Source organism: Aquarana catesbeiana, linkage group LG03, assembly GCF_042186555.1.
Source record: "Aquarana catesbeiana isolate 2022-GZ linkage group LG03, ASM4218655v1, whole genome shotgun sequence".
Classification (NCBI taxonomy): domain Eukaryota; kingdom Metazoa; phylum Chordata; class Amphibia; order Anura; family Ranidae; genus Aquarana; species Aquarana catesbeiana.
In genome coordinates, this window is record NC_133326.1 from 567,865,866 (window position 1) to 567,886,220 (window position 20,355).

General features: G+C 41.9%; 1 protein-coding gene across 4 annotated transcripts in view; it reads left to right on the forward strand.

Moving 5' to 3' along the window:
* Positions 1 to 20,355, forward strand: part of BRAF (B-Raf proto-oncogene, serine/threonine kinase) — a 167,741-nt gene that overhangs the window by 134,513 nt on the left and 12,873 nt on the right. For all 4 annotated transcript variants that reach the window (XM_073621837.1, XM_073621840.1, XM_073621838.1 and 1 more), the window contains 6 exons: positions 273 to 390; positions 872 to 956; positions 8,165 to 8,341; positions 9,174 to 9,220; positions 19,443 to 19,561; positions 19,941 to 20,072. In XM_073621837.1, coding sequence (XP_073477938.1) covers positions 273 to 390; positions 872 to 956; positions 8,165 to 8,341; positions 9,174 to 9,220; positions 19,443 to 19,561; positions 19,941 to 20,072 — 678 coding nt within the window. The remainder of the gene's footprint in view (positions 1 to 272; positions 391 to 871; positions 957 to 8,164; positions 8,342 to 9,173; positions 9,221 to 19,442; positions 19,562 to 19,940; positions 20,073 to 20,355) is intronic.

The window sequence follows — 20,355 nt, forward strand, 5'->3', positions numbered from 1 at the left end:
TCCACTTAGCAGTGGCCAATAATGGCCCATTTTCTCTTCCCCCTCCCCTAACCCCACCAAACCCCCCCCCCCCCCCCCCCGCCTCACTCTAGCTATGCTCTGATGTTGCTTGCTGTAAAGGTCATGTATCTTATTGTTTTTGGTAGGTGTTTACTTGTCTATATATTAGTAGGCAGAGGAGAGTTACCCTAGAGAAGTCGGATTAGGTCCACTTTGAAGCTGCCTGTGTATGCTACATAATTGACAGGTTTTCAGTGCTGTCCTCTTTGCAGAAAACACTTGGACGCCGAGATTCCAGTGATGATTGGGAAATTCCAGATGGACAAATCACAGTCGGACAGAGAATAGGATCTGGATCCTTTGGAACAGTGTATAAGGGAAAGTGGCATGGTACTGGCTTGTTTCAATTTCTCTGAAGATTCTCCTAATGCCCTTAAAGGAAAACTCTAATAAGGAAAATCCAAAATCAAGAATGGCCAGGTTCATTGTAAGGGTTACACTAGACATGTGACTCTCTTCCAATCTTCCCACGTGGCCTTGTTGGCGCTTGATGATTGGCTGCTAAAAACATGAAGCACTGTCAGATGGGAGAAGTTGTTGGAGCTGGCATTAAAATAAACCTCTCATTTTGCTTTGCATAGGCAAATCAAAGGTTCCCTCTAAAACCCTGACACATAGCTCACTTGAAATCTCTTTCAGACTTTTAGCCATGTGTCAGATATACTCAACATAATAATTCTAATCAAATTTACTTGAATTTTCTTTTTCATTTTCTTTTATCAAGTGGTTTTCCTTTTTGGTCCAGTTATTTTGCAGTTGTCACACAAATTGTTGCCTTGCTGATTCAGCTCTTCTGTCTGCGTTGTTTCAGGAGATGTAGCTGTGAAAATGTTGAATGTAACTGCACCGACTCCTCAGCAACTACAAGCCTTTAAAAATGAAGTAGGCGTGCTCAGGTAAGTTTTAAAGTCTTTTCAACCCCCCCCCTCCCTTATTTATCAAACTTAAGATGTTGTTTAGAGGGCCTTACAGTCAGGTCCATAAATATTGGGACATCAACACAATTCTAATCTTTTTGGCTCTATACACCACCACAATGGATATGAAATGAAACGAACAAGATGTGCTTTAACTGCAGACTTTCAGCTTCAATTTGAGGGTATTTACATGCAAATCAGGTGAACGGTGTAGGAATTACAACAGTTTGTATATGTGCCTCCCACTTTTTAAGGGACCAAAAGTAATGGGACAGATTAACAATCATCCATCAAACTTTCACTTTTTAATACTTGGTTGCAAATCCTTTGCACTCAATTACAGCCTGAAGTCTGGAACGCATAGACATCACCAGACGCTGGGTTTCATCCCTGGTGATGCTCTGCCAGGCCTCTACTGCAACTGTCTTCAGTTCCTGCTTGTTCTTGGGGCATTTTCCCTTCAGTTTTCTCTTCAGCAAGTGAAATGCATGCTCAATCGGATTCAGGTCAGGTGATTGACTTGGCCATTGCATAACATTCCTCTTCTTTCCCTTAAACTCTTTGCTTGCTTTCGCAGTATGCTTTGGGCTATTGTCCATCTGCACTGTGAAGCACCATCCAATGAGTTCTGAAGCATTTTGCTGAATATGAGCAGATGATATTGCCTGGAACACTTCAGAATTCATCCTGCTGCTTTTGTCAGCAGTCACATCATTAATAAATACAAGTGAACCAGTTCCATTGGCAGCCATACATGCCCACGCCATGACACTACCACCACCATGCTTCACTGATGAGGTGGTATGCTTTGGTTCATGAGCAGTTCCTTTCCTTCTCCATACTCTTCTCTTCCCATCACTCTGGTACAAGTTGATCTTGGTCTCATCTGCCCATAGGATGTTGTTCCAGAACGGTGAAGGCTTTTTTAGATGTTGTTTGGCATACTCTAATCTGGCCTTCCTGTTTTTGAGGCTCACCAATGGTTTACATCTTGTGGTGAACCTTCTGTATTCACTCTGAAGTCTTTTCTTGATTGCTGACTTTAACACACATACACCTACCTCCTGGAGAGTGTTCTTGATCTGGCCAACTGTTGTGAAGGGTGTTTTCTTCACCAGGGAAAGAATTCTTCGGTCATCCACCACAGTTTTCTGTGGTCTTCCAGGTCTTTTGGTGTTGCTGAGCTCACCGGTGCGTTCTTTCTTTTTAAGGATGTTCATGACAGTTGATTTGGCCACACCTAATGTTTTTGCTATCTCTCTGATGGGTTTGTTTTGTTTTTTCAGCTTAATGATGGCTTTCTTCTCTGATAGTGACAGCTCTTTGGATCTCATATTGAGAGTCGACAGCAACAAATTCCAAATGCAAATGGCACACTTGAAATGTACTCTGGACCTTTTATCTGCTACTTGTAAATGGGATAATGAGGGAATAACACACACCTGGCCATGGAACAGCTGAGCAGCCAATTGTCCCATTACTTTTGGTCCCTTAAAAAAGTGGGAGGCACATATACAAACTATTGTAATTCCTACACGTTCACCTGATTTGGATGTAAATACCCTCAAATTAAAGCTGAAAGTCTGCAGTTAAAGCACATCTTGTTTGTTTCATTTCAAATCCATTGAGGAGGTGTATAGAGCCAAAAAGATTAGAATTGTGTCGATGTCCCAATATTTATGGACCTGACTGTATTTGTGGTGGACTTTTACGTTTAAGTTTAAATGAGTGAACACTGATGTTTTATGTCTTTTTTTTTTTTTTTTTTTTTTTTTGTGCAATCTTTGTTTTCTATATAAACATTTACCACTCGATAAAAGATCCCCCAGAGCACTATGTCAGTTTAAAGTCACAGCTGTAGCTACCTGCTTTAAGGCTGTCTGTCTTAGCGCTTTAAAAGGCATAATGGAAAACATATATATATATAGACATACAAACATGAGGTTGCTATAATATAATGTCAGTCACGTGGGGTATTCCATGATTTTGAATAACATAATATATCAATAAATCATAATACTCATAATGATAATGTAATATAATCAAAGTTGACATATCAAATATAATAATAATAATAAAATATTTAATACATATAATTACAGAGCATGATTGGTACAAAGTTAATAGTACAAATCAGCATATAATGTAAACATACATCCAATATGTGGACAAATGCATAATATTATAATTAAACAAATTGGAAATACATATTTTGGACAGGATTGTCTTGGCACCCTTCATTGGAAACTCTACGTGTTTCATGGCATTACAGACACTCATCAGGAGTAAGATGCGAGATTATACTAAAATGGTAGATGGATAAAATATATATTAGTGTGTGGTACCCTCTGGGGAAAAACACCAAAAACAGACAACTCCTTGATTACTTACAACTCAGCTCATAGGCTGTGCCCAGCCTCTGAACAGGAAAAATAGGTGGCCCTGGATAGGGTGTCTGTTATGCATTTGTCCGTATATTGGATGTATGAGTAAAGCCATGAATTTATCTTGTCAATCATGTTTACATTATATATGCTGATTTATATTATTAACTTTGTGTTCTTAATACCAATCGTGCCCTGCTGTTATATGTATTAAATACTTTGTTATTATATTTGATATGTCAACTTTGACCATTATTATTATGATTGAGTATTATGATTTATGATTATGAGTATTATGATATATTGTTATGTTGTTCAAAATCATGGAATACCCCATGTGACTGACAATAAATTATATCAACCTCGTATTTACATTGCAAATAATAATGCATGATATGTAGAAATGACATGCCTCAGGTAAAGTCCCATCATCTTTCTTTTTTCAATATAAACTCAATAGGGATGGAGGCATGCCTTTGCTGGTTGTCAGGTCACATTGATTTTTAGTTTTTAATAAGGGATGTCACCCCAAGAACCTTAGAGCCCCGTAAACACGCTTTTTACTAAATGAGGTAAAAAGACTGCAAAACAAAACATATGAGCCCTTATAGACTCCATCTAAAAAAAACTGAAAAAAATTCCTTCTGTTACTGACAAATCTCTGGTCACTCTGATATGCCTGGGTGGCCATCATGCAAGCAGCTTCACTGGCCGGTAAGAATGTGCAGGAGACTGGAAGGGGCAGGCCTGCTTTTGTGCACTATGATCCAGACACCCCTGCTTCACATACATTGACCTTTTTTTCTACACTGCACTTATGCAATACAACTTTATGATACAATTTTTTGTATCTGTATCAGGTGAGTTAACAAATAGTATCTTTATTGCACAGTACAGGACTCGACTAATTGACCATTGATTATAAATGCTGCTACTTTCAGGTGATCGGGCACTGTCAAAAGCTTTGCTGGGTCCACCCCCTTGTGTACCCATATAACCCTGCCCACTCCATAAGGCTCTAGTTTTATGCTGGTGTCCTAAAGTGATGGAGAACAATTTCCTATTTTTCACCAAGTTTAGTTTACCTCATTTGACACTTCTGTCAAGATCTGACTGCTTATTGCCTTCATGGCTCATTAGCAGTTTCCAGATCAGTTACCCTTGAGTACACCTTGGGAACCATTCCCAGACCATGTGGCAGTGGGGCCAACCTGTAATGTTTACTTCGGGCACTGGATCATGCACATGGTGAAACAATGTAAGTACAAGTACAGTTAGTCACAGTGCACTATTTTGGGTTTAGGGCCATCGTTCATTTCTATGGTACCCACACCCTGAAAACTCCTTTGAGGGTATGCCTACCATGGGAGGTGAAGCCTGGTCCCTGAATGGGACTAGAGACATGAATAAGGTAAGAAAGGGTTTCCCTATCCTCTTTTATATTTATATTTATATTTATATTTATATTTATATTTATATTTATATATATATATATATATATATATATATATATATATATATATATATATATATTTCCTAAATTTGTGTCTTAATGGCCTTGTCACACATGCTATTTCTCTATCTTACAAGACCTATTGCAGTGCCATGCACACAAGCAGTTTACAGGGCACATGTGTGAAGGTGTTTACACCCTTGGGAGTCTATTTGTCAAAAGTTCTGTGCGTGAATGTAACACACATTCGCGCAGCTCCAACAAAACTCACCCTTTTCTGTCTTTTAAATAAACTTCTTGCATGATTGTAAGCGCTAAAACCCCAAAATGGACAAATTTCTTTTCTTTTCTTTTTTTTTTTTTATCCTTGATTGGGGTATTTAGAAACATATATTACATTATGACCACTAGATGGCACTTACTATGATACGAGCTAGTTAGTTTCCTTTTTATACATAGACCTCTAATTGTTTTGTTAACTAGCTTTTAATTTTTCGCTATTCAGCATTATGGGTAAATTTTATTATCTGTTTAAATTTGGCTTTTTTTTTCACCTCACTACCACACGTTCCACTCCAGCTAATAAGGTAGTGCCTTTAAGACTCCTAATTGTGCACTTCCCGCTTCCGTTTTCTATCGACTATGCTAGATGATCTTTTTTTTTTATCTCCCTTTTGTCCGATTCATCCGAGGCACATCCATCGCCTGGGTAATTGCGTTTTCCTCATAACTGACACACTGAACCCCCTTAATCAATGTTCATTCTCTGAGCACATTGCAGGGGAAGACCCTCACTTTGCAGTAGAGGATTACTAGTGCTTGGAAGTGGAAGTACATGACATAGACTGTGGCTAATCTGCTGCAGGAATCTGCTTTCCTGAGGAAACTCCAAGTTCCTCTCAAGTTGATAGACAAGGTCTAACATTGACAGGGCTCCAGCCCTGACTCGGCTTTTTTACAGATGACCACCATATAGCTTGCCTGACAAAGGCAAAGTTTACTGCCATTATGTCTGATATATTCCAAACACTATTACCACTTCTGACATTGCTTTAGGCTGTCAGCCATAAACGAGCTCCTGGCTCTCCTCCCCTTGACTATATTCATGTGCCAAAACCAGAATTTCCTGGGTATTGCAGACCTTTTGGCAGAGGCGTTGTTTTTTTTTGTTTTTTTTCACCGCTACAATTTGGATAAGTTGCTCCTTTAGTTTCTTGCCATATGCTGTCTACTGTGGACTTGAGGCAGAGTGTACTAGTCTCTGAGTCTGGATAGATACTCCTAGGGCTGCACAGCCCACACATGCTCCCAAATGCACAGAAATTAGGGCATTTTGTAGAAAGCCTTTTCCTTCCTTCCTTGGACCAGGCAAGTTGGGCCTTATACATTGATTGGTCTTAACTCAGAGGTTGTTTTCTCATTCTGACCGCTTCAAAGCCTTGTATTCTATGGACGTAGAAATGGTCTATCCTCACTGTGGACCTGCCCATTCTTGCATTGAATGCTCAATCTACTGTTTCGAATGAGGGGTACGTCCTCCTTTAGAGATTAGGTGGATAGGTGTTTGGAGACCTTTTGAAGTCCTCCTTTGCCCTGGCAGGCCCTGCCCTACACTTGGTTATAGCCACCCCATCTGTCTCCCAGACTATGGCCAAAGCCAGCCATAGATGTATTGAATCCCTGCTGAACCAACTGAAATTCGATCCATCTATGGGAAGGCTGATCGTACCCAAGTCGAAGGGAAGGCTGATCGTACCCAAGTCGAAGGGAAGAAAACCAAAGCAAAACTATCACTATGCTAGTGGTAATAGAGGGAAGGAGAATCCATGAAAGGGGTAACCCTGTAGAACAGAAAGAGGACTGTGATTGGAAGAATCCTGCAGGTGACAAAGAGTCATTTTCAGCATTAAGTGCAAGGGCTAAGGAGATGGGGAGAGGATATACAAGGTATATCCAAAACTTATATGGTACAAAATGCAATTCTGTTAACCGTACCAGACAGAAGTACAGGATGAGTAATAGATGCTCTATTGGCCCACTAGCTGAAGCTGTCTTATCCAAAGTGATTCATGGCTCAGGACAGAGTCTGAGGGCTGAAAGCCAGGGAGGAATGCACCATAATAGTAAGGAGTAGCAGGGGCTATAGGTTGTGGAACTTCAGCAAAGGGGAGAAGGATCCAGGTACCTGAGTGTATTAAACTACATCAGGGCCATCTCAAAGGACAACCAGCATACATGTGAAGTAGCTTTACAAGGGTCTACTGAAAAGTGCCAAGTAGAAAAAATGTATTTACTTTTGAGCGTGGAACAGGTGTAGAGATGAGACTGTTGTTGTGCAGATGTCAGGCACATGGACCTGGGCACCCAAAGAATAAAAGGTTGGTGGAAAAACCCCCGAAGGATGCCTGCTCAGCTTCAAGGGAGTATTGTGAGCAGCAGCCAGGCATAAAATGCAAGACTTTAGGTTCAGGAGTCATGCGGTATCAAGTTTCCATAGTACCCTGGGATTATTCAGGGAGCATGGGAAGTTCAGTAGTTTAGCACCACAAAACATGGTCAAAATGAAAAATGTAATTCTGTTTTTAATGCAATGCTTATATGCATACGTGAACAGGAGGAGAATTTAACCTGTTACACTGTGTATTCCAAAAAGGGAGATAATCTCTTGCGAGAGAGAGCTAGTAGGTCTAAAGGAGACTAAGTAAAGCTTAAATTTGTGGATCTTGCTTCCCTGGTGCTCTTCTAGACGCCTAGTTTTCATTACCCCTAAGGTATGAGGTCAGGCATGCATATCTGCAGCTTTGGACATGACTACTCTTCTACTTACTAGGTTCACCCTGGAAATTCCTTCTCCCTATTCCATTTGGTTTTGTGGTCATTTGGCTTTTTTTTTTTTTTTTAAATAGAGCTTCTGCCCACAGAGAATGATTTTCTCCTCCTTTGCCCATTCCCACATTTGAGGTCTGATCTTTGAGTCTGGGCAACATCTAGAATGGGGACATCCCATGGTCTATGAAATGATTTCTGTGTCCTGTGCAGTACAATTGATACCTGTAAGTTCCATATTTTGGCGTTCAGGACACGGTCCCTCACCTTTTTTCCCTATATTGTTTGCTGAAAAAAACTAGAGCCTCACAGGGTGGACGGGGTTATTTTGGGTACAATAGGATGCAGACCGTGTAACCCTTTTTCCAGTGTCTAATCATCTGAACTTATAACCTATAACCGATGAATCTCTTCCTGTGCTATGTACTGTATGCAATTCACAGGTACATCAAAATTCCAATTTTTTGACACTTATAGGAATGCATGAGTGAATGTTATGTGTTAAACTGATCTATCTGTTGCAGGAAAACTCGGCATGTGAATATCCTGCTTTTCATGGGCTATTCTACCAAACCCCAGCTGGCAATAGTAACCCAATGGTGTGAGGGTTCCAGCCTCTACCACCATCTACACATCATAGAGACCAAATTTGAAATGATCAAGCTTATTGACATTGCACGGCAGACAGCACAAGGCATGGAGTAAGTTGCCCATTGTATCTGGAATGTTACAACAGGTCTGGCTAATCTGTGGCCTGCTGCTTGTTGAAGGCCTTTTAAAAAGAAGTGTGGTTTGGCATTAGGAATATACCCCTTGACCTCAGATGCCAGCATGGTTCGTCACTATCAATAAACCAAAGATGACTGCTTTCTGTATCGCTGCTAAAAACCTTTTTATTAAAACAAAAAAAATGGCACAACACAAAGGTTCTGATGTTTTCCCACAGCACTCAGTGTTTTCTATTTAAAACCTCAGAGTGCATTGTGAAACTAGTTCCATCCTTTGTCCTGTGCTAATTATTTTATTTAAAAAAAAGTTATATTAGCAGTGATACATTGGTCTTTTTGATTTATGGACATTTGCAGTTAGTGAGCCTAACCTGCATCCTGCCAAGCTGGAGAGTGCGGACTAAGCTGAAACTCAATAAATTTTTTGATACTTCACTATCCTGATTGGGCAGCATACTGGTAACCATGGTAGCGGGCAGTGGAGTCTGCATCTTATTCACTACCATACTTGTACCTCTGGCTTCTATAGAGTATAATGGCTTGCTTGTGACCATCTGTATGGGCTACGTGATGGCAGGGAAAGGGACTAATACCACCACGCACCCAATGGCCTGGACACATTATAATTGGGTGTATATGCTTCTGTTACTAAGCCCCAAAACATTGCTGGCTGTTTTTATGCCCCTGATTAAAGTATATCTAGCCCTTTTTTATTTTATTTTTTTTGGGGGGGGGGGGGGGGGGGGGTGTTAATCAGCTTTTTTTTTCAGTTCATGTTTTAATTTAATCTGTCCTTATGTCTCAGCTATTTGCACGCCAAGTCAATCATCCACCGAGATCTAAAAAGCAATAGTATCCTTTTCTAACATGGCAGCTTCAAGATTGTCTGGTACCATTTTGGCGCGTATATACCAACAGGTGTTTCTGCTTGTTGTTAGAATTGCTAGTTACCGAACCCTATTTGTGTTTTAAGTATTGATAGCCTAATTAGAGTGCCAAACTAACTTCCAAGAGTCCAGAATTTTTTAGTGATAAAATCCATTCACAGCAGACAGCACTCTATAAGCACTCAGTAAAAGTATGTAACTAAACAAATGCTTACAAAAATCCTTCAACTTTTTATATATTGTCGCCATTTTTCACTCTGCCTCTTTCCTGCTTGTTCCCCCCCCCCTCCTCCCCCAACAGCCAGCGTCATTATTATTACTATTTGTATTTTTTTTTCTTGTATCCCTGTTCTGGCTCATTGATGACATTTGCCCTTCAGCTGTATTGTCATGCACATAAATGAGATAAATCACATGACATCATGTACCTCATCCTACACATGCCCTCTATAACATTACAATAATTTGTTGGGGGAAAGAGAAGCCTTTTCCAAGATCTCACCAATAAAATATATATACAGTACTGTGCAAAAGTTTTGGGCAGGTGTGAAGACATGCTGTAATGTAAGAATGCTTTCAAAAATATATATTTTAATTGTTTAATTTACAAAATGCAAAGTGAGTGAACAGAAGAAAAATCAAATCAGAATTTGGTGTAACTACCCTTTTGGCTTCAATTCTTACACTTGCACACTTTGTACACTAAGGCCCCTTGCGCACTTGTGCGACTTGTCCTACGACTTGGGACTGCAAAGTCGCATGACAAGTCGTACCCCATGATTTCCAATGAAAACCATTCATATCTGTGCGACTTCAAAGTAGTCCCTGCACTACTTTGGTCCAACTTTGATGCGACTTGAGGTCCATAGACCTCAAGATTACACAAGCATTGCTTCAAGTTGCATCAAAATCGCGTGACTTTCAGGTCGCACAAGTGTAAAAGGGGTTTTACACAAAGTCAAGTGTATGATTAACCAGTTATACCAAGCAGGTGCCAGTAATCATCAATTTCATGTAGGTTGAAACACGGTCATTAACTGAAACAGAAGCAGCTGTGTAGGAGGTATAAAACTTGGTGAACAATCAAACTCTGCTACTAAGGTGAGGTTGTGGAAGACAGTTTCATGTCACAGGTCATGCACCATGCCATATCTGAGCACAGCAACAAGACACAAGGGAGTTATACTGCATCAGCAAGGTCTCTGCCAGGCAAAGATTTCAAAGCAGACTGGGATTTCAGGATGTGCTATTCAAGCTCTTTCGAAGAAGCATAAAGAAATGGGCAATGTGGCCAGAAGTGGACTTCGTTGAAGAATTGTGTCCAAAAAGCCATACTTCTGACATAGAAACAAGGCTATACAACTCAACTATACTCAAAGACACAGAAACTGGGGTGCAGAAAAATGGCAGCAGGTGCTCTGGGCTGTGTCAAAATTTGAAATATTTGTAGCAGAAGGCAGTTTGTTCGCCGATGGGCTGGAGAGCCGTACAATAATGAGTGTCTGCAGGCAATAGTGAAGCATGGTGGAGGTTCCTTGCAAGTTTGGGGCAGCATTTCTGCAAACTTAAAATATCAATATACTGTATATGTAAAGCGCTGCGTAAATTGACGGCCCTATATAAGTACCTGTAATAAATAAAATCATACCATACCACCAGGGAGGCGTGTGATTGGCCCCAAATTTATTCTGCAGCAGAACAATGACCCCAAACATACAGCCAATGTTATTAAAAATCGTACCACCCGCTCACAGAAGCAGAGGGGCACATTGGGACAGCCCCCCCGCCCGGTCCCTCAATCCACACCTACTTTGCACAGCTCCCTACACCCACGCCGCTGGAGGCGAGCAACATGGCGCCACTGCGCCCTTCACAAACATCTCTCCCAAGGCGCTGGGCTTGAAGTGGGTGGCCACGCCTGAAACCACCGGCGCTCTCTTCAGTGGCTTGCTACCACATAGCAGCCCTGGACTCTTCTCCAGCTTCCTTAGCGTCTTACGGGCTGCATCTACAGCCTCACGTGGACCAGGCTCCTCCATCTTGCCGGGCAAAATCCGGGACAACACAGAGGTCCCCACAGGTGAGCACTTCTGCCCCCTCACCCACTAGGGACTCCCTCTCCATCCAGGGAACCTCGCCGGCTTTCCACAACTTGGGACTCGCCCAGGCCACTCCCAATCCTTGCCGCAGCCTGCTCGCTTCACTACCCAGGCATCATCCTCCCTCCTGGGTTCTCCTCCAAAGTCCTTTGCTCATGGAAATCTAGCACTGTCAGCCTAGATGCAGCCACCCCAGCAGTTATTTTCTCTCCTGCAGACCTAAGGGCACCCCTCTCACTCTCCAAGTCGCCCACTCGGATGAACGAGCGAAAAGAGTGGTTTGAACCATGGGACTCACCCGTAAGGGCATCAGTTCCCACCCATCCCCTCTCCAGGATTCCCCCCCATCCTCACTGCAGGCACACTGATCTCTTGGCCTGAGCAACTTCACTCTTTACCAACTAAAGAGGACTTTAAACTGTTGATATCTGATGTTAAAGAAATTTGCCGCAGTGAGATTAAAAGCTTACAAGCGGATCTTCATCGGCTAGCCACCCAGGTGGAGGATATAGAGGAAGATCTGCAATCTACAAAACTCAAAATGCATCTTGTCCAGTCCCAACAGGTGGACTACATTCTTCGTTATATGCAACGCCATTTAGAAGACCTAGATAATCGTAATCGCGGCAATAATATCGGGGTCCGAGGCCTCCCAGAATCAAAAGGTCCTGAGGATCTGAGAACTGTTCTTCAGACTGTGTAATAGATAGTAGAAACTACCAACCCACGCAAATGGAAGCTGGTTAAACTAGTATAGATTAAGGAGCAGCACGTTATAATGGTGATTGAAAAATGAAAAACGATAATTAATGAATTAATTGCAAACCGCACTTCCTGTAAAGTGCTAGTGCAGATGATACACTCTAATGTAAACAAAGTAAATGTAGTATATATATATAGTGTCAATAGTGATACTCATAGGTAAATATCACCTAAGTGAAAACGGCAAATAATCAAACATCAAAATTTGAAAAATCAAAAACAAAACCAAAACAAGTGAAAGCAACAGTTCAAATTCAAAATGAGGTCAAAAAATTAAATTCAAAAATTATATTCAAAAAAGTGTTCAAATACTGTTGAAATCGGACTCCTGGAAGAATCCTCCTGGGGTTCAGCAAGGCATCAGACAACAGTAATCCACCACCATCACCGGCCACACAGCCTACTCACCAGATTGTGGTGACTCCCATGACAGGAGTCAAAGAACGCTTCAAGAACAGCCAAGGAAGCTCCACACGATCACGGCTTTGTTCAGGTGCTGGAACTCAGGTAACACTGTAGCTGCTTAGATGCATGCAAACGAACTCCTGGATAGAGATGGGTCATTAAAGACCATTAGTGCCGGTTTCCAGAAGATTCTGCAGACAGGAAGAAGTGACTCAGCGGAGATGAGGAATCGCACATGGCTCCCGCTGGGCCACATACTTTGGGGGTTTCAAAGAAAGGTTCCTTAGGTCCATTTCAACATTGTTTGAACACTTTTTTTTTTTAATATAATTTTTTAATTTAAATTTTTTGACCTCATTTTGAATTTGAACTGTTGCTTTCACTTGTTTTGGTTTTGTTTTTCATTTTTCAAATTTTGATGTTTGATTATTTGCTGTTTTCACTTAGGTGATATTTACCTATGAGTATCACTATATATATACATATATACTACATTTACTTTGTTTACGTTAGAGTGTGTCATCTGCACTAGCACTTTACAGGGAGCGCGGTTCGCAATTTGTTGCTTTACATTGTTCTTCAGACTTTCTTCAATAATTTATTGGGCGTCCCCATTTCTTCACATATTGAGATGGATGGGGCTCATAGGGCTCTAAATCCCAAAGGCCCACCATCAAACCCTGGAGATGTCATCAGAGTACACTCGTTCACCTTAAAAGAGGACATTATGCGTAGAGCTCGAATGACTAAACCTATCTTACATGAAACTACCCCAATTCAGTTATTCCCTGATCTTTCCTGGATTACTCTCCAGAAACGCAGGCTACTCCAACCACTTCTTAATATCTTACAAGATTAGAACATTCTCTACCGTTGGGGCTTCCCCTTCAGACCTTCAGCTACGCACAAAGGGAAGACCGCAATCCTCTGAGTACCTGAGGACTTACACATCTTTTGTGAGACTTTGGAGATTCCTATCCCAGACCTCCCAAGTTGGGACATTATTCCTACCTCCACCAACGGTCTGGCAAAAAACTCCTTCAAAGAAGCGGATGCGACCTCCTGAATCACCTCGTAAGAGCCCGAGCTTAAAGCCGGCCTGAGGACCCCCCCTGTTTTGCGATTCCCTCCTCCCTGTTACTGCGTATGCATGGCACGACAGCAGATGAACACTTTTATCTACCACATTCAGCCAAAGCCGGAATCCTTATTTGTTTATTTTAGGATGATCCCTCCCCCGGCTGCCACATTTTTACTACACTGGCTGGACTTTATAATTTTAGAATTACAGGCTTGTTGAACTGTCTGCTGTGGCCCGAGCCGAGTGGCCTGGGAGTTTTGGTTCCTTGGTCCCTCGGCCCGAGCGTGTTGCATTGTATATGTTTCTAACACTATTTCCTTCTCTATGATCTTCCCCTTGCTCCATTTTTTGCCTTTTAGCAGGTCCCTGATGTCCGAAGGCAGTTCACGCTTAGTTTCTGACACCTGAACAGGGCAATGGTGGTAATACGTTTGGTTTATTGTTGGACCTCCAAATTTCTGTTTGGTGGTCTCTGATTTATTTTCATTTTTTTTTTTTTTTTTTCTCCTATTTTTTGCTTTTTCGGCTCCTCATTCATGGGCTCATGGATCTATTCCTCAAAGATGGAGTTTACCCACACCCCCGAGGGTGGCTTCCCTGGTCTCCTAGGCTAGATAAGTATTGTATTACATGTCATACACCTCCACTTCGCTACTCGTCCACCTTACATATCCATTATGGTACAGGTATATTCACTTAATGTCAATGTCCTTAATTCGAATTTCAAGAGGCAGTTGGCACTGAGGACCTTCAGGAACTCCCAGGCGGAGGTGATATTCATACAGGAAACGCACTTTGTCAAAAAAGGCACTCTGGCTTTTGCATCTAGATTTTTTCCCTATGGGATATCTAGCCTCTAACCCTAAAAGAAAGCGGGAGTGATTAAAAAGGGATCCCCATTTACACCCACGACCTCCTATGCTGATCCCCAGGGACGGTTTCTTATTCTCAGAGGCACATGGCAGCAATCTGATATAACCTTTTGCAACATTTACGCCCAGAATATGAATCGGACGTACTTCATTACCTTGAGTATATGATTGTTTTATTTAGAACTTTACACACCTTCCTGGTGGTAGTGGGGGACTTCAATTACTGTTCTCCCCGACAGTGGATAGAACATTTCTTTCTAAAAACGTACTCCCCCCTCGCCTGTCCAGACAATCCCAACAGTTCCGACAGATCACCCGGAAGTTCACCCTGTGTAATGCATGGTGTGTTGCTCATCCGACGGAACGTCAATATTTCCATTATTTCCACCTTTTTCATACCCACGCGAGATTCGACTTTTTTTTTTTATAAACACACCTTCCCTGAGGGCACTCAATACAGAGTATGTTCTTCCTATGTCCTGGTCAGACCATGCTCCAATTCTATTGAAATTAAATCTGGAGGTTTCTAAGGTAAAACGCTACCACTGGCAACTTATAATAATTTTCTTTTAAAAGATGTGGTCCACCAGGACCAGGAGAAGGTCTTAAAACTCTATTTTACAGAGAATTGCACCCCGGAGATTTCTATAGGGACCCTTTGGGAGGCACATAAATCTGAACCTCGTGGACAGAGCATAGCCATTTCTACTGCTTGGAAGAAAAAATACCAAGCTACTTCAACGCCAAACTGAAGAGAGGCTTCGGGCTTCGTGAATCCCGACTCGCCTCTGCTCCCTCAATCCATCTTTTCAGGGAAATAATACGCCTTTGCGCTGTCCTGAAAAGTATTGAAATAGGTAGGGTTGAAAAAGCCCTCCAATAACTGCGCCATATATTATGATAAAGGCAGCAAAGCCCATACCCTGCTAGCACGTAAACTCCAAGAGCAGACTCATGCGTGGCCCCCCCCCCCTCCTGGCCCTAATGGCACCATGCACTCACATCCCGATTGCATTACCCACATGTTTCTGACCTCTATAACAACCCCTCCATACCACACTTACCAGTTCAGGAAAGCCTTGGTGACCGCATCCAAACTTGTGTTACGAATAGTGGAGTGACCACTTTGCTGACAACTGCTTTACAATCCCTTAACTCCCCGATTACTGAAGAGGAGGTGATGGATACCCTTAAACTTTTGCCAAATAACAATGCCCCAGGGCCTGATGGCCTTCCTTATGAATATTATAAGACCTTCCTGATCACCCTACTCCCATACATAACTCGCTTATTCAACGGATTTATGCAAAAGAATGAAATACTAAGGGACATGCAAACTTCTTGCCTAACTTTATAACCTAAACCTGACAAGGATCACACATGCATGAACTCTAGGGCCAAAACTTTATTAAATTCAAATTTAAAAATCTTCACAAAACTGCTATCCCTTCGTTTTAAATGAGGTCCTCCCTTCTCTAATCCACAAGGATCAGGTAGGCTTTGTCCCCGGGAGACAGGCAGGGGATAATACCAGAAGAGTTATTTATTTAATAGATATAGTTAACAGACAGAATACAGAGGCACTTTTGCTCAGCCTAGATGCTGGGAAGGCCTTTGATAGGCTTAGCTTGCCTTTCATGTTTACGACTCTTGAACATCTTGGCTTCCGGGGTTCGTTCCTTAGGGCAATTAAACACCTGTATTTAATCTGCCTCCATTAAAACTCCCTTTGGCAGCCCGGAGCCAACAGGAACCTAATAATGGTTAGGGGATGTGGGTTTAAAATCTTTGTTTGCAGATGACATTCTCCTTACCCTGACATGCCCCCGAGTGACCTTGCCCAATCTCCACAAAATATTAACATAATATGGGGCTTTGTCTGTCTACAAGGTTAACTCTGCTAAATCAGAAGCTCTCCTGCTTAATATACCTTACCCAGAGATCCAATACCTGTCAGAAAATTTCCCTTATGCATGGAAAACTTATGCCATTAAATATTTAGGGGTATACCTCACCCCACGATATGAGTCAATCTGACACAAACTTTAAACCTCCTCTTTGCATCTATCAGATCCCTCCTGACTAAATGGAGACACTATCCAATATCGTGGTTGGGACGTATGTCGTCGGTCAAAATTACGATTCTGCCGAAGATCCTGTACCGTTTCCTGAACTTGCCAGTGCCCACTCCCTCTATCTCTATACAGATTAGGAAACTTCAGGCGGACCTCTTAAACTTTACATGGAACTATAAGCAACATAGAATAGCCCATTCAACACTTTATGCTTCTAGCAATGAGGGGGGGTCTGGCTTTTCCGTATTTATTCCGCTACTACTATGCTACCTATTTGTGGGCCATAGCGTCATGGACTACCCTTTCGACATATAATCGCTGGACCCAAATTGATAAGTTATGGATAGCTCTGCTCCACCTGAACAATTTATTATGGAACACTGATGCAGATGTCCCCTCGGCCTCTTTGTTACACACCATGAACCTGGTCCGCAATATCTGGCGACAACTAAAACGTACCCAATCTCTTCAATCTGAAGCCTCTCTACTAACCGCTTTTTTTTATAATCCTAAACTTCCATTTAGGCTTACTCGTCAGCTGATGATTTCTCCTTGGTCATAGAGGAACCTCTTCCACTATGGCCACATAGTGAGCCCCGTAACGAGAGTATTACCTTTCGCGGATCTCAGGGAAAAACATGACTTGCCTCGTAGTGCCTTTTTTCGCTACCTTCAAATTGGGCAATACGCCCTTACTTTCACATCCAACCTGCAATTTTCTAAACTATCCCCATTTGAATGCTTATTTTTGTCAGGCCCTTCACAAAAGGGATTAACTTCAGACATATATGAACTTCTAAATTCTTATAACATAGATTCTCAGGGGAAACATGGTTACATGCTTAACTGGGAAAGGGCCCTTGGAGAGGAAATCTCCCCGGAACAGTGGCAATCTAGATGGTCCCGGGCAGCCAAAATCTATATTTGTACACTTTATAAAGAAAATACTTACAAGGTATTTTCATGGTACGTAACGCCATCACGTTTGCATACTATATATATCCATCCGCCTCAGATCTCTGCTGGAGATGTTTTAGAGATCTGGGCACTTTAGTTCATGTTTATTGGAAATGCCCGTCCTTGCAGCCTTATTGGCGCTCGGTCCAGGATCTCCTCCAGTGGCTATTTGAGACTGATGTTCCCCTTCACCCAAAACTTTATTTATTAGGACTTCTCTCCCCTAAATTATCCAGATTAGCCAAAAAATTAGCCACCCAAATTCTTACGGCGGCTAGATGTCTGGTAGCCCTTAATTGGATAAAACGGGTGCCACCGTCTTTAACTGATCCTTAAGCTAGGATCAAAGATGTGGACATTATGGAATCCCATGACAGCCCAATTAGCTGATAGGGTAGACTGCCATAATGCGATATGGGAACCCTGGTACCCCACGATAGATCTTTTATGATTACTTAAGCCCTCTTTCTGACCGAAGGGTGAAGCCCTCTGGCCCAGGAGTGATGAGCCTGATTGACCAATCTACTTTTTTTATTTATTTATTTTTTCTCTCCATATTCACTGGTTTACCAATACAGGATGTCAGTTCATTATTAGTATGTTATAGACCAGGAATATGCAATTAGCGGACCTCCAGCTGTTGTAAAACTACAAGTCCCAACATGCCTCTGCCCCTGGGTGTCATGCTTGTGGCTGTCAGTCTTGCTATGCCTCATGGGACTTGTAGTTCTGCAACAGCTGGAGGTCTGCTAATTGCATATCCCTGTTATAGACTGTGGTTCCCCCCCAGAGCCCCCGATCTCATCATGGAGTCTGCATAGACAAGAGGATTTGAGGCAACCTACATCCACAGAAGATGATCTGTGATTAGGTCTCCAAGATGTTTGGAACAACCTACCTGCCGAGTTCTTTACAGCAGAGGTGTCCGACCTTCCTGAGCCACATTAGAAGAAGAGGAATTGTTTTGGGCCACACATAAATAACACTAGCAATAAGGCCCCATTCACACTTCACAATTTTGAATCGCCGCAATTCTGCCCATGATTACAAATTGCACTGCAATCGAGGCAAAGCACACCACATGTGTTTGGGTGCCACTCGTTCCTAAAAACATGGTGCAAGTGTGTCGCGATTTTCGTGCACCAATTGTTGCAAAACTCCTTGCCCAAAAGATGCTTCTGCTCCTTTTTAGGTGAAAAGGTTTACACAATGTGTTTTGCCTCGCAACTGAAATCTGGAAGGGTACAGCCCACCCGAACACTCCCCTAGATCCGGCCATGTGGCACTGATTTGGCTGGTGCTAGCTAACAGGGGTCCTTTTAATGTGCCGCTGGTGCTTCTGGAAAAACTTCATCCCCGACATCCCTTCAGAAATTTCTGGGCCCTGCTTGTCTATGGCGTCCACCACAGCGGGTGCTATGCCAAACACGGCATCCCTCCCAGTTGTGAGCATTCATAGTCGTAAGTTTACAATTTTGTGCCAGGCCGCATGCATAGCTGCGGGCAGCTGGTTGGACACCCCTGCTTTACAGCATTTCTTCACACCAGACTAAAACGTTTGCACAGTACTGTATATATTTTTTTTCCCAACAGATTATTGTAATGTATGGTGCTTCAAGAGAAAAGGTGCATGTTATGCTCTTCATCTTGTGAATGCACAGTATGACAATACTGTAAGAGCTCGCAGTTTAGGAGAGAGCTGATAATTTGACCCATTGAAAATCAGTATCTAGTGCTTTGTTTGCATACATTTTTGTTTTTTGAAGTAGCAGGAAGACCTCATACAGCCACAACAATTGGTGTAGGAAAAGGGATGAGACCTTCTGAAGCTACCCTGGTTGGTCAGGGAGGATGCATGGGATCTCCTCTTTAGTCTAGCATTTAGCATTCAGCCAACTGTTAGGAACATGGCTTGTTCCTCCTTAACCTTCCCTAGATATTTTTCTTCATGAAGACCTCACGGTAAAGATTGGTGACTTTGGTCTTGCCACAGTGAAATCGCGGTGGAGTGGCTCACACCAGTTTGAGCAATTGTCAGGTTCCATTCTATGGATGGTAAGATTGTCCATTTTCTGTTTTTTGGCAAAATATATTTTGTAATCCGTACGTAAGCTTGGAAGTCCTGAACTTTTTTGGTTTTTTTTTTTTTGCTGTTTTTGGGGGGGGGGGGGGGGGTTTGTTGTTGTTTTTTTTTTTTGTTGTTGTTGTTTTTTTGTTTTTTTTTGTTTTTTTTTTTTTGTTTGTTTTTTTTTTTTGTTTGTTTTTTTTTAATTTTATTTCTGTGCTATCATTCACCACAGAATTAAGTCTGTTATCATTACAACAGGTGCATACTATCAAGCGTTATTATGAGTCTGTTTCTATTGTATGTCTTCTAGCAAGTTCTGTTTTTTTTATTAAAATGGTAACTTCAGTTTCATGATACACCTTTTAGGCTCCAGAAGTCATCAGAATGCAGGACAAAAATCCTTACAGCTTTCAGTCCGATGTTTACGCATTCGGCATTGTCCTGTATGAATTAATGACTGGGCAACTACCATATCAGAATATTAACAACCGAGATCAGGTAAGTTGTCCTTTACAAAAATGCAAACCTTTGTTTTCACTATGTGGGCAAAAGCAGCAGTAAATGCTGACCTCCACAGCTGCTGCTCTTCTTTTTTTTTTTTTTTCCTCCTCAATTGGCCAATGCTTTCATGTATTGGGGCATGTCGATCACTACCTTTCCTTCGTCTTGGAGCTGTCACAGGTGTTTGGTGGGGGTTAGGGAAAGAAGCACAAAGCGCCACTCTAAGTGCAATTAATTAGAACAATTTATTAGGCAAAGGATGCATATATACTCACAAGAG